The following is a 13,706-nucleotide window of genomic DNA, read 5'->3' on the forward strand; positions in this document are numbered from 1 at the left end:
AAAAGACCAAACGGAGAAGGCACCAACGAGATGATTAAGGGTCGATTCCGAACCACCAGCCGATCCATCAATAAAACCTTCCTGTTCAAGAATCCTAATATCTTCGCCGCTGCCACCACCACCACTTCCGTAAGAAGCAGCTCTCATGGTCTCAGCCATGGGCCTTCAACTCAAGACTTTGCCTTTCCCACGAGCGAGCACGCACGAGCCAGACCCACCATGGCCGATCTCGAGCAGCGGAAATCGAGCGCCAAAGTGGGATTCCGCCTCAAAGGTTTGACCTTTGAAGAAGAAAGAAACTTGGGTAAAGCGCTAAAACTTGGTTAATGTACGATAGTGGGGAGCCGGGCATCTTGGGTTAACGCGGGAGCAGAGAAGCGGGGGTAACTTACAGCGAGTAGAGGCCAAAATCAATCGACATGTCGAAATCCGAAAGTTTCTTTCTTTTTGTGGCGGAATTTTCTGTCTCTCTCTCTCTCTCTCTTCATTTTTTTTTTAAAAAAAAATTCTTGAAGAGAGCGGATTAATGCCTTTTGGCGATTGGCTGCCGAGAGAGAAGTTCCAAATGAAGAATCTTGAATGCGATGCAAATCTAAACGCTATTTTCAAAGAGGGATCGAAGTGTCCTCTTTGTTCTTTTGTGTGTTTTGGGGGTGAGAAAGACCGTGGGAGTCGTTCATCAACTCAGCTCCAAATAACCACTAGACTAGTTCAATACTATCCCTATTCTATCACCTAATAAAATATTAACGAGTGAGCAATTTCACATTTGATCTCTAACCTACCCCGTCGAACCCAGTTCTCCAGTTTTTAAATTTACCTTGCATACCTTGATACTTAGCATCCCGTGCGTGAAACCTATCAATCGGTTCTAGGGCGAGAATTGATTAGTTTGTTCTTTTTTTGTTTCATTTTTTTTCTACAGTTTTTTGTTTCATTTTTTGTTAAACCGAATGAAAGTGAATGCAATAAAAAAAATATTTATTTGTCAATAGCAACAATCCATAAAAGATGGATGCACACAATGAAATAAATAATAAGAAATTCAAAACACGTGACAAAAAATCTAAATTATAGAACTTTAGTCCTCAATCATTCATAAAAAGTTACTCCAAATTCTAACCACTTGAAATCTACAGAAACAACAAACATAGTTGATTACAAAATAATAAGAGTTTTAAATTATAATTAATTTTAATTAAACTAAACTAGTTATTAAAAGACCTCACCACATATATTTGAGGATGCATGCGTAGTTCCCACTGATATAGGCAAGGCCTTTTGCTTTTAACTAATCTCGAATGTTGTTATCCAATTCACTATTCCCACGGTCGGGGCTTTACATTAAGGGTCTGTTTGTTTTGATTTCTTTTTTCTGTTTTTAAACATTTTTTTTTTGTTTTTTTTGTTCCTGGGAACAAAAAAGTAACAGAAATGCGTTTGTTTGCGTTTTTGTTCCAAAATTATTTTTTTGTTTCTAGAAACACATCTGGAACAAAAACAAGAAACAAAAGAATGTTTCTGAAACACATTTTAAGAACAAAAAAGGAACAAAAACATCAGCTCTCGTGTTTCTTTTCTGTTTCTTGCTCAGCCGTTCGAACACCGCCTCTCCTCCTGCATCTTCTCCACCGTCGTCTTCTCCAGCACCTCCCACTCTCCGGTGCTGACAGCCGCCTCTGTCTCGAGACCATCCGGCTTCTCCACTGTCGTCCTCTCCGGCGCCGACAGCCGCTGCTCCTTCACCAGGCGAACCTGCTCACTGCTCCTCCTTCACCGATTGACGAGGGCTTCGGCGAGAGCCACCCCTCGCAGATCTAGGCGATGGCTGCTCGGAGCTTGAGCGTGAGGGCTCGCTTGAGCCAGCGCTTGCCCAGATCTAGGGCACCGTTGCTCGCCCAGATCTGCGGCGCGGCTCGTCTGCTCGCTTGAGATCTGGATGAGCACGCTTGCCCGGATCTGCGAGCGTGCTGCCCGAGATTTGGACGAGCACGCTCGCCTAGATGAGCAGCTCGCTCGAGTGTTTTCTTGTAGCAAGCTCTGCTCTACTCGCTCCACTTCTGCTCACGCTCGAGCGAGCGGGCAGCGAGCGTCTGCTCGCTCGTTGCTGCTCACGCTCGAGCGAGCAGAGCGCGAGCGGACTTGCTTCTCTACTCACTCACTGCTGCTCACGCTCGAGCGAGTAGACTTGCTTCTCTGCTCGCTCGGCTGTTGCTCACGCTTGAGCGAGCGAGCGGCGAGTTGCTCACGCTCGAGCAAGCGGAGCGATGCGAGTTCCTAATGATATTGATTATTGAACTTCTTGAAGATCTTTGGATTGTGTTGCAACTAGGAGAGCTTGATGCATAGGTGGATGCATCCCAATATTGTTAATTTCTGTATTAGTGTCAATCCTGTTGATCAAACAATAAGGTAACATGATTGTATGAATGACACATTAAACAGAGAGTATTGTTTGATGACTAACAAGTATGTCGTTCCTTAAGCGGAAGTTTAGAATATCCCAAAATTTTAGATTGCATGGAAGAGTCCCAGTTGAGAAAACACCTAATTCTAAATTGTCATCACATTATGTGATTACTAGGGTACTCTTTTTGGGAGCTTAGGCGACATAAACCAAACTGGGTTCTTACAAATATTGACAAGATAATCATTGGATAAAATAAATGTAATTATAAGAAGCGAGTCAATTTTTCTTATTGATCAAACGATAAATGGAAAAATCATACAAGTAGTATTTAAAACACGCAAATACTTTCAAATGATAGACTTGGAGTTTATTTTACATAACTGAAGAGAGGAAAATGACCTCTCAAAATCTCATCCTTTCTATTACTAAATATCCTAACCACTAGATTGGGAAAACAAGTATCAATGTTGAAATTATTCTATGCGCCCACTCTAATGTCAATTTTTTTAAATGATCATTAGTGTGTTATAACTTTTAAAAATTGATCAATTAAGTGCTCTGACAATTTAGCTAATTGGAAAATCTAGCATGACAATTTTCATAATAAAATTTACAACGTGATTTGCTGAAGCCACTTAAATGGAAGTTTTCAGAAACTTTTGCTGTTAAGGTTATTGTTTCAAAAAAATTTGGCATTGAGTTGATTATTTGTAAAGTAATGACAATTAACATTTTAAAATGAGAATTTTGACAAGACTGACGTAATGAGCTAAACATTCTAGCTTTGCCGCAATTTTCTATATCTTTTTTTCTCCTATGACTCGGAAGCAAATTAATGGAGGAAACATCTCTCTCTAAATAATTTCACTTAAAATCACAAAAGCTCATTTGCTTTCCTCCAATAAAGAAGTAAGAAAATTTTTGTTCACCTTCCATCCTTAGTTTCGCATCGCTTCTTCTCTAACCTTGCACTATTTTTGAGATTGAACAAGAGCCTCGTAAAATAAACTACAATGCTAAGGCACGTTTGGGCATTTAATCCTAATTTCTTAATCCGGGAAAATCAATGCATTCAACAATGTTGTTTGGAACACAAATTGTGCCATATAATTTTAAAAGTATAGTGCCAAAGCATTAGGAATGATAGACTTAATATCAAAACTTCTACAAAATGTGTGCATAAGTGATTTTCGTGAGCTTTAATTATTAAAGTAACACGTTACATTTTCTGGCAAGTTAAGTCATTGAAATCATTTAACTAATTACTTTATAAAAGTTGTGAAACTTAAATAATCATTTTCAAAGGATTCTTTTTGCCAAAATAGGCTTGGTACAGTGATTTTTGGCAATGATAATGTCCGTCTCCATCATTTGATTTTTGTTGCAATGTGGAATTAAAATTTATCCTGTATTGTGGAAGCCTCTTGCATATTTGCACTCATTTTGGTGACTGTTTCCTTCTCTTTTCCTTGTTTCTCACTCTATCTCAATTAGTTGTCTCCTTCCCAGGTGAACAATGCTGGTGTTGGTGGATCCATTATCGACGCTGATGCTTTGAGAACTTCGGTGGATCCATCCAAAGTTCCGCCTTGCCGGTGCCAATCCACGAAGACGTATTTTTTTTCCCTTGCTCTGTCCACAATTTGCCAGTCCTTGCCACATAAATCGCAATTTGCTGACTTTGGAAACAGTTATCCGCACGCTAAGGTTGGCCTTTCGGCTTGTTTTTTCATTGTCTTAATCTTAGAGATCTTATAATTTAGTTGGACCGTGCACAAAATAGGATAGGGTATACGGATCCATATAGGTTACCATGCTGATTTTGTGTATGGCGTGTAGTTCTTATGGTTTTATGTTATTGATTTAATTCATAACTCATATGATGCTCAACTGGTCGAAGATTCCATAATTACATTCGTGATCAAGATGCGATGGATAGAAACTTTTCCCTATATGGAGATCCGGAGTATCCATGCGGACCTACAAAAGTGGAGGTTGCAGATGATACATTGCATGATGCACCTGGAATAAACATGCTTAGGACAAGGATTGCAAATAAAATGGCAAGGGATCATAATATGCCTGAGATTTCATGACTTTGTGTTTCCGACTTTTGTAATTTTGTTTTTAAGTACTCACTTATCAAATTCAATGTGATGAAGTTGAACAATGAACTATATTACTTCATTATTGTGATGTTATGTATGAAAGGGTCTATGTAGAGATCTATAAGATATTCTTCTTTTAGCTAGCTCTTATTGTACAAATTTTACTTACGAAATTTTGTTCCAAGTATGCACATGACCATGTTCAGAATGTTTGTCTCCACCCACCATGAAAAAAATTAAATTGATGAGCATTTCATGAGAATGATAATGCAATACCAAGTTTACACTTTATTGAAAAAAAGGCACGTGAGAAAAATTTGGTACAAAGTTTATTTATAAAATTTTCTTCAAAGTATGCACTTATAACCATGTTCAGAATGTTTGACTTTACTCACCATGAACAAAATTAAATTGATGAGCATTTTATGAGAATGAGAATTCAAAACCAAGTTTACACTTTATTAAAAAAAAAAAAAAAAAGCAATTGGGAAAATTTTGGTACAAACTTAAAAAAATTTCTTCCAAGTAAGCAAATACGATCATGTTTAGAATGTTTGTTTTCACTCACTATGAACAAAATTAAATTGATGAGCATTTCATGAGAATGATAATTCAATGCCAAGTTTACACTTTATTAAAAAAAAAAAACTTGAAAAAAAATTGGAACAGAAATTTTGTGCAGTTATCAAACGTGTTTTTGTTCATTTCTATTCCAGGAACATAAATTTTGTGCAGTTACCAAACGTGTTTCTGTTCTTTTTCTATTCTATAAACAGAAATTTTATACAGTTACCAAACGCGTTTTTTTTTGTTCAAAAATTATTCCCTGGAACAGAAACACTTTTTCTATTTCTGTTTCCTGAAACAATTTTTAAACAGAAACGTTACCAAACGCACCATAAGTGAAAAATCGGGCACTACTAATGTTGCTTGTTCCACTGTGCTCTTTTTTCAACCTGACATGGCTGGGGAGAGGAAAGGTTCCCTTTTTTTTTAGGGTACTTCCGAGAATATATCCAATGGAGACGGGGTGGGGCTTGTTGCTCACCTTGTATAGGTTGGGGGAGAGGAAAGGTTCCCTTTTTTTTTAGGGTACTCCCGAGAATATATCCAGTGGAGACTAGACGAGGCCCGTAGCTCACCTTGTATAGGTTGGGTTCCAAACTGTGCTTCTTTTCTTCAAATATCCCAATAAAGGTAGCGGATTCCAAGCTTGACTAACAAGCGAGAATCTTTTTTTGGAGATTATGTTGCATCTTTTTGCAATAATCTTCCCTGAATATAATGGAAGACCTTGCACAGGCTCTCCTGCCTGATAATCTTCTCCCCATATACCTTCTTCCCATGATGTTGGAGAATCTAGGGAGAGGAAGACAAAGTGTTGTAATCTATAGACGATGATGAAGATTTCACACAAGTAAAAGTTATTCGATTGGAAAATCGCACCTGGATATGAATTGAAAGTCGAAATATTTAAAATCTTTGTTTTCGGTCATCAAAAGTAGAACTTGACCATAACTGTTTTTACTCTTTTAGGATGCAAGTTGGAACCAGAGTGTGATGACCTAGGGAAGAGGAAAACCCACACTAATCTTGTGGAGTGAATGGATCGGAGCATAAGTCATACCACTAGATCACTCCTATTCAGCTTAGAAGAGAAAAGTTCATGAGATTCTCAACTTAGGGTCCTTTTGCCAATCAAATCAAGCGTGAATACACAAACAAATCTGTTCCAGTCTGGTTTGGATCTTTAGACCACGGGGCGAGCATTTTACTTTCACCTCCTTGCGTCTAGAAAGAGATACATGCACTAAGGGTATTGGAATTAGAGCTAACATTCATACACCAAGCCTTTTCATGTCTGCTTCCTGGTCCAGTTCTCTTGTTCTCGATTCTTGATTTTCAATTTGGTTTGGTCCCACTTAGGAACCGGGAACTAGCAATTGAACTCTACAATACATGTTCCAAAAATATGGAATCGAGAACTAAGGTTTCCATCATAATTGGGGAACCATGCCCACCCTTATAAGATAAGAAGTAACTCTTTAGGAGATAATGAAAAGAATCTAATGTCCAAGCCCTTATCACTTCCAAAATTAGCAAGCTAGTTATCAACGATTTCCTTCCCAAAAATTATGTTGCACTTTGAAACTTTAAATGATAGCGCAAGTCTTATGATATATTTAAGCAAAGTAGAGCTAGCATTGTTAATCATAAGTTACAAACTAACAAGATCCGTAATGGTTTTAGAGCCAATCCCAATGATGATATTGAGATAATCAAGTTGTTTTATGAAGTTGAGACCTAACCACAAAACCCAAAGATCAGCTTATATTGTCGAATGTATCCCTGAGAATGCAGCAAAACTACCAATTCATCAAAGAGAAAAATTACAAAATGATTTATAAGCTCAAGCTCAAGCCAGTTCAATTAGCAAATTAAATTTTGAATTTAAGCTTTATTGTGACATGCGATTTGTGTTTAAGAGGGCTATTTCTTATTAGAAACATTTTTAAAACATTAATATCCGGCTTTATTTGATGTTGATCACTTAAAACTTGTAAAAAAAGGGTACAAATATAAACTTATGAAATTATTCAAAAATTTTCTCATAATATTAAGAATCGGAATGACTTTTTCCATTTTTGTTCAGAAGACAAAATGTTGGAGGGTCAAATAAGTACTATTATGAACCTTGTGGCAAGGCCCAATCAAGTATATTTGAGCTTAGCCTCATCCAATCAAATACTCAAGTTGCTAAAGCATTTGAAACTGAATCCGAGTTGAATAGTTTGTTCATGAGTAGCTTGACTTGTCTATAGGGCTAAGCACACAAGGGATCATTACCCAAATTTTTTTAAATGCAACCGATTTAGTCCTAAACCTAATACTGCTAGAAATTATTGACACGTTAAATGAGCATGATCTGCACTGACATGAATAATTTGTGCCATTTTTTTTTAACTGCTTATTTTTTTCCTATTTCCCTCTATTGTTCCATAGCCTCGGCAATGGTTTGCTTTGTTGGCCACAGGTCAGGGTCTGGACACCCTCCTCTCCAACTCTCATGTGGCCCAAACCTAACAAGGGTGGTGCAGCCCTCCTTGGCCACAACAAGGGCTCATAGCCCCTCGTCCAATGGCAGGCGAGGTCGCGGGCTAGTGGAAGGAAATAAGGATAAAATAAAAATTCAGAAAAGAAAGGAAAATTTTCAAAATTGTTTATGTTGGCGCTGATTGTGTCACATAGGATGGGGGATGTCCACGTTAGCTATTTTCAGCTAAAATTTGATTGTAATAACCACATTGGTAAATTGTCAAAATGTTCAAGATTAAATTGGTCAAATTGAAAGTTTATGATTGAATTGGTGGGTGCTGTAACCTATTTCATTGATACTAATTTAGTACTAAACCTTTCAATTGGATCAATTTAGTTATAAATCTTTTTACATTGGTGTCAATTCAGTCCATCCAGTCAAGTTTGTCTAGTGCTTACTGATGTGACGCTAATCGAATGTTGACATGGCAATTTTGAAATATATATATATATTTTATTTTTTTTTCTCCTTTTTTTTTCCCCTTTCTTTACTCTCTTTTTTCTCTCTGAACTTTCCTTGTAGTGTCCGGCAAGGCTCGCCGGCCACTTGGTGAGGGTCATGAAGCCCTCGCCTAGGGCTGCGGGTGAGGCGGCTTTACTTAGATCTAGGTGAGGCCAACATCGCCCATGATTGATGAGGCCACCTTCGCCTTGTGACCCTCGCGGGAGGCTCGCTGGCCATCGTAAAGAAAGTTCAAGAGGAAGAAAAGAGACAAGAAAAGGAGAAAAGAAAAAGAAAGAAAAAGAAAAAAAAGAAAACATTAATAAAAAATTCAAAAAAATTAAAAATTATTAAAAAATTGTCACGTCAGTATCCGGCCAATGCTAATATTCAGCCACTAGCAGACATCCATGTTAGCACTGGCCAGCCAAAATTAGCCGAATGGACTAAATTGGTACCAATGAGAAATGTTTAAGACTGAATTAGTTCAATTGAAAGGTTTATGATTGAATTGGTACCAATATAATAGGTTTATGACTTTTTTAGTACTTTTTCCCTCTTGTGTGGCCCAAACCTATCGAGGGCGATGTAGCCCTCCTTGGCCACAATGAGGTCTCATAGCGCTGCATCCAATGGCCGGTGAAGTCGTAGGCTAGCAGAAGGAAATAAGGAAAACAAATTAAAAGGAAATAAAATAAAAGAAAAAAATTAGAAAAGATGAGAAAATTTCCAAAATTGTTTACGTTGGTGCTGACTATGTAAAATAGGGTGGCGGGCATCCACATAAGCTATTTTTAGCTAAAATTAATTGCAATAACTACATTTGTAAATTGTCAAAATGGTCAAGATTAAATTGATCAAATTGAAAGTTTATGACTGAATTGGTCACAATATAATATTTTTGAGACTTTTTGGATGATTTTGTGGCATCCGGGTTTTCGTCAAACCTTGAATAAGTAATGGCTCGTCACGGGTTGATGGGAGTATCGAGAAACTGCGTCATTGGCACCATTTGCTGACACTATTTTATTATTGTCATCGTCGATATAGCATTAGGCCATCATTTCATCACCACCCGTCATTCCGAAACATCAACTTTTGGAGAGAAATTTCCCATGCACGGCCCTGCACACGTCCGATATTAGTCTCGAGCGGCCTCGCCAATTGATCGAGTTGAAGGCCTGTAGCCCGCAACGGCCATGCGTACGTGAAAGTTTACGACAGAAATTGTCGAAGACCTTCCCCGTTCCCTCACGCCAACTCCCAACCGTTTACCCTGCAAAGGACCGCGGACCAACACAGCTTCATGCATGATTTTTCTCCCCGGCGAACGGCCTCACCGACGGCCGTGTTTTCTTTTCTTTCCTTGGCCGGTCAACCCTGCAAACCCTTTGACCCCATGCAGCCCACGTCCACGTCTTTGTGATGGTCAACAATTGAAGAAATTGTTGACCGGAGGAGGAGGCGTGAATGGCTTCGAACGGCCAGCAAAGGCCACGTCCTGCGTGCAGCATGCGAGGTGGCAAGCGGAAACAAATTCGGGGTCAACTAAATGGAGAAGTTGACCAAGGAGAAGCCACGCCGTTCGAGCAAATGAAGCCCACGCCATGCACACGCAACAATTGAAGGTCTACGTATGAAGGAGTCAACCAAAGATGTGAGAGTTGACCCATGCATCCTTTCCTTCTTGAAGCCACATACCGCACGTGAGCTGCAGCCACCGAAGGGAAAAAGTGTTGACTTAATTAGTCAACCACGTGGAATCACGCTCGTGCATGGAGAGGACAGATGGTGGCCCGTGCTTTCCCCAGCAATCGACGTTCCCCTGCTGCCACCGGGATCGCCCCTGTTGACTCATGCCGTCAACGCAGAAGAACGGCTTCTCTTCGGTCGAAGAAGCCACGCCAAGGATCCACGTTTCTCTCTCCCTCTTCGGTGGCCAGCGGAGAGAGCGTCCGGGACAGCATGCAAGCCACCTTCCCATCCACCCGTCCTCGCCTCCTTCTGCCGCTGAAGCTTTCCTTTTTGTTGACTGGTTTTGGACCAAAACCAGTGACGGGAATAGCAAAACCGAGAGAGAGAGAGAGAGAGGGAGAGCGGCAAAAGAGAGAGAGAGAGAACAGCGAGCAGCGAGCGCGAGAGAGAGAAACCGAGAGAGAGGAATCGCGCGAGAGCGAAAGAGGGAGAAAGGGACCGTCCCCTTCGCCGTGCACGAGCAGCCGCCATCCCTGTCACGCCGATCCAGCTGTTCCGACCGAGCTGCAGCTGCCGCACCGCCGCGCCACCCCCTCGCCGTCAACGTCGCAGGACTTGAGGCAAGTTAGAGTCTACTAACCTATATCGTGTAGTGCTGTTGTTGTTTGAGGAAATAAGAGTCTACTAACCTAGAGAAGCCGAGAATAATAGATATTGTTCAAGTTCTTTTCAGCTCAATTGATTTGGTGAATACGAGTTGTAATTTCAAATCAATGATCAGCAATGTATGTGCCTTTAAATTAATTTTCTTTTTCAATCTAATTTGATGGTATAACCACTATATATTGGAATAAAACCTTTCATATGTTTTGTTGACATTATTGTGAAACTCTTCCTGTTGAGTTTCTAATTTCGGTTTTGAGTAATTCATGTTTATTCATTCAGATATCTCTGGATGGAAATTTTACTTCCATAAAAGGAAAAATCAAGAAAACACCAAATTCACTTAATTGAACCGATGCGTTATGGGGATATACGAAAAAAAAATTCCTTGAAAGAAAATCCCAAATGTCAATCCCTTCAACTTGCGAGTCTCTTTTGACCCCCCCCAAAAAAAAAAAAAGAAAAACACGTGCACGTCTCTTGCATTTTCTTTTTCAAGATACGACATTAGAAGCAATACGAGTGAAACGGCCACAGCTTCAAACTATAGTAAACACAATTATGGCACTCTTATTTCAACTTCACTACAGAAGTACATACATTTGTAATGTATTTATTTGTGAGTTTTTGCAATTTATCTAGGTAACTTTCTTCAATGAGATTGTGATATTGACTAGTGCAATCTTTTCCTTGGACAAGTGGTCGCCAAGTTTAGCCCTAAACCTCTTGAAAACCTCATTGATGATCTCTTCACCAAAGTGAAAAACAAGCAAGTGCTCGGCTATGGCTCTTAGGCACCCAACCATACTGTTTACTACTTCCTCTGAGACAACATTAGGGTTGAAATCCTTCTCAAATACATCCCGATTCATTTCGAACACCTCCAAGTAATCGATTGAGAATGACCCTTGCTTTTCGACCTCTTACTTCTTCTGGTGAGGGTGGGTAATAAGGCACGTTGAAGGAGTCTAGTTTCTCTTCTCCTATGAGTCCCTACATCAATGATAGGCTTAGTATGTTAGATCTTTATACTGAAAATAAGAAATAATGGCAATAAGTTGTCAGTATAATATCCTAATAAAAGTCATAGTTACTTTGACAAAAAAAAAAGTCATAGCTACTTGTTTATTTAATTGGCTGTGCAACTATTGCATACTGCTGATATGTCACATGTGTTGTTCCTAGTATGAAAATGTGCATTCCATTTTTTACACCATGCCTAACAGGGTCCGAGTGTGCACTTAATTAAAATACCTAATAAATTTGTCTCTCGTACTCTGATTTTGTTGAAAAAATTCATAAGGATGAGAAATCGGATTAAATATGTAGGATTTCCAAACTGCACTGTTGCTTTCTTTCTAAGAATTCATGCAAAAACTATAGCTAGAGCTTATCTAACAGGTACTTTAGGTACAGTAGAATCAGGAATAATCATTAACCGTAACCATTACCCTCATTGTTTTTTGTTTTCTAATTGATGGTTATGATTGGTCTCGGAGTGCGAAAACAAACGATATTCCTAGAGGACTAACAACACTTACCGGGTTCAACGGAAGTATAATACAATTTTTACCACGGGCAATAAGAAAAACTACCTCATGTCTAATGTGTCCGCGACCATTCAAGTACTTCTTTGATCTTTTTAATTTACTTACCTCGGTGATCATCTCATTGAGATCAATAGCTAAGAGCTCCTAAAATTGGCGATACTCTTCGCTTGAAGGATCGTCGCTTCTTCGACCCAGGAGGCTCGATCTTGCCATTCCTCTAGCCCTCTAGCCCTCTTGGAGAGAGAGAGAGAGAGAGAGAGAGAGAGAGAGAGAGAGAGAGAGAGAGAGAGAGAGAGAGAGAGAGAGAGAGAGAGAGAGAGAGAGAGTATGAATGAGTTTGTTAGCAAATGAACTATGGGCCAAAAAAATTACCTGATACAGTCAGTGGAGGCTGTACAAAGAAAGTATAAATGAGTTTGTTAGCAAATGAAACTATGGGCCAAAAAAATTACCTGAGACAGCCAGTGGAGGCTGTACGAAGAATGAATGAAGCGCAAACTCTCCCGAGCAAACAATCTCCCGCAGAACGAACCGGGAACGCCATTGAAGAAGCATGCCAATGCCGCTGATGCTCCGTACTTGCTCTTCATTTGCTCACTTAGCTTCTCTTGGAATCTCGGTAAGAAGCTGCTGAAGAGGGTGTTGAAGTCACTTAAGAACACTTGGAACTCCGGCAACTCGTGCTTCTTCGCATTGCAGAGATCGATCATGATGCTGATGATCTCGGACACAGCGAAGAAAGTGTTGGGGCCAAAGGAACAGCCCAAGTCTGCGATAGTGAGGGTTGCCGGGATGGTGGCGGCGACAGTGGAGAAGAGAGCTGTGATGGCAGCCTTTATTATGGGCTTTGTCATCGATATTACCTCTCTCTAAGAAATGAAAAAGAGAGCATTGACTCAATACAAAGAGAAAAGGTTCATCTCTTAGTTTTTTTTCATCTACAAAGAAATAAATCTCAATTGTCACATGTATCCTATAATGTCTAACATATCTTCTCGATTAAAATAAGTGGGTAGTTAATAAAGAATGATTGAAGATTGCAAACTCCATGCATTTGGGAAAACTATAAAAAAAAATCTTAAATTTATTGAATTTGTGCCAATTTAGTTATAAATATTTCAATTTAACCAATTTAGTCCCGAAACTTTAGATGATTTGCCAATTTAGTCATTTCGACCTATTTTGATCGGAAAATCATTGACGTGGACACTAGCAATGTCACGTCAAACGGTCGGCGTTTACGTGGACAATTAATTTTTTTTATAGTTTTCATTTTTATCTTTTCTTTTATATGAAGTCTGGCAACCGGCTGTCCCTCGCTGACCCTAGGTAAGGGCCGATGACCTTTGTTGGCCACTGGGCATGGGTCGGGTTGCGGCCCTCACCTAGACCTAGCATGAGCCATGAGGCTCTTGCCGGCCTTGAATAGAGTTCTGGCACTTGCTAGGCTTGGAAAAAAAAAAAAAAAAAAGAGAAAGAATAAAAGGAAAAGAAAAAAATACAAATTCTTTTTTTTTTTTTTTTGAAATTATAAAAGCTGTACTTGTAAGGGTTGGCCGTATCACATAGGATAGTTAGTGTCTACATCTCAATCAAAATTGGCAAGAATGATTAAATTGGCAAATTATCAAAAGATTTAGGGTTAAATTAGTCAAATTGAAAATTTAAGATTGAATTGATACAAATGCAATATGTTTTGAATATTTTTGGTAGTGTTTTCTCATGCATTTTCTGCATTAATC

General features: G+C 39.3%; 1 protein-coding gene across 1 annotated transcript; it reads right to left on the bottom strand.

Moving 5' to 3' along the window:
- Positions 1-1,590: 1,590 nt before the first annotated feature.
- On the bottom strand, positions 1,591-12,818 carry LOC120287441 (salicylate carboxymethyltransferase-like). Its single transcript, XM_039300244.1, has 4 exons — positions 12,417-12,818; positions 12,337-12,355; positions 11,138-11,237; positions 1,591-1,771 (listed from the first exon to the last, which is right to left on the bottom strand). The coding sequence occupies exons 1-4, from the start codon at positions 12,816-12,818 to the stop codon at positions 1,591-1,593; spliced, it is 702 nt and encodes a 233-aa protein (XP_039156178.1).
- Between the last annotated feature and the right edge of the window lie 888 nt (positions 12,819-13,706).

Source organism: Eucalyptus grandis, chromosome 8 (genome assembly GCF_016545825.1).
Source record: "Eucalyptus grandis isolate ANBG69807.140 chromosome 8, ASM1654582v1, whole genome shotgun sequence".
NCBI lineage: Eukaryota > Viridiplantae > Streptophyta > Magnoliopsida > Myrtales > Myrtaceae > Eucalyptus > Eucalyptus grandis.

What these genes read in the sequence shown, in the direction of transcription:
- LOC120287441 (XM_039300244.1), bottom strand. Translation starts at nt 12,818, where the DNA reads ATGACAAAGCCCATAATAAAGGCTGCCATCACAGCTCTCTTCTCCACT. An exon ending in ATCAATGAGGTTTTCAAGAG is followed by an intron (nt 1,772 to 11,137) that starts GTTTAGGGCTAA and finishes CAATCGGTGAAG; the next exon opens with GAGGAGCAGTGAGCAGGTTC.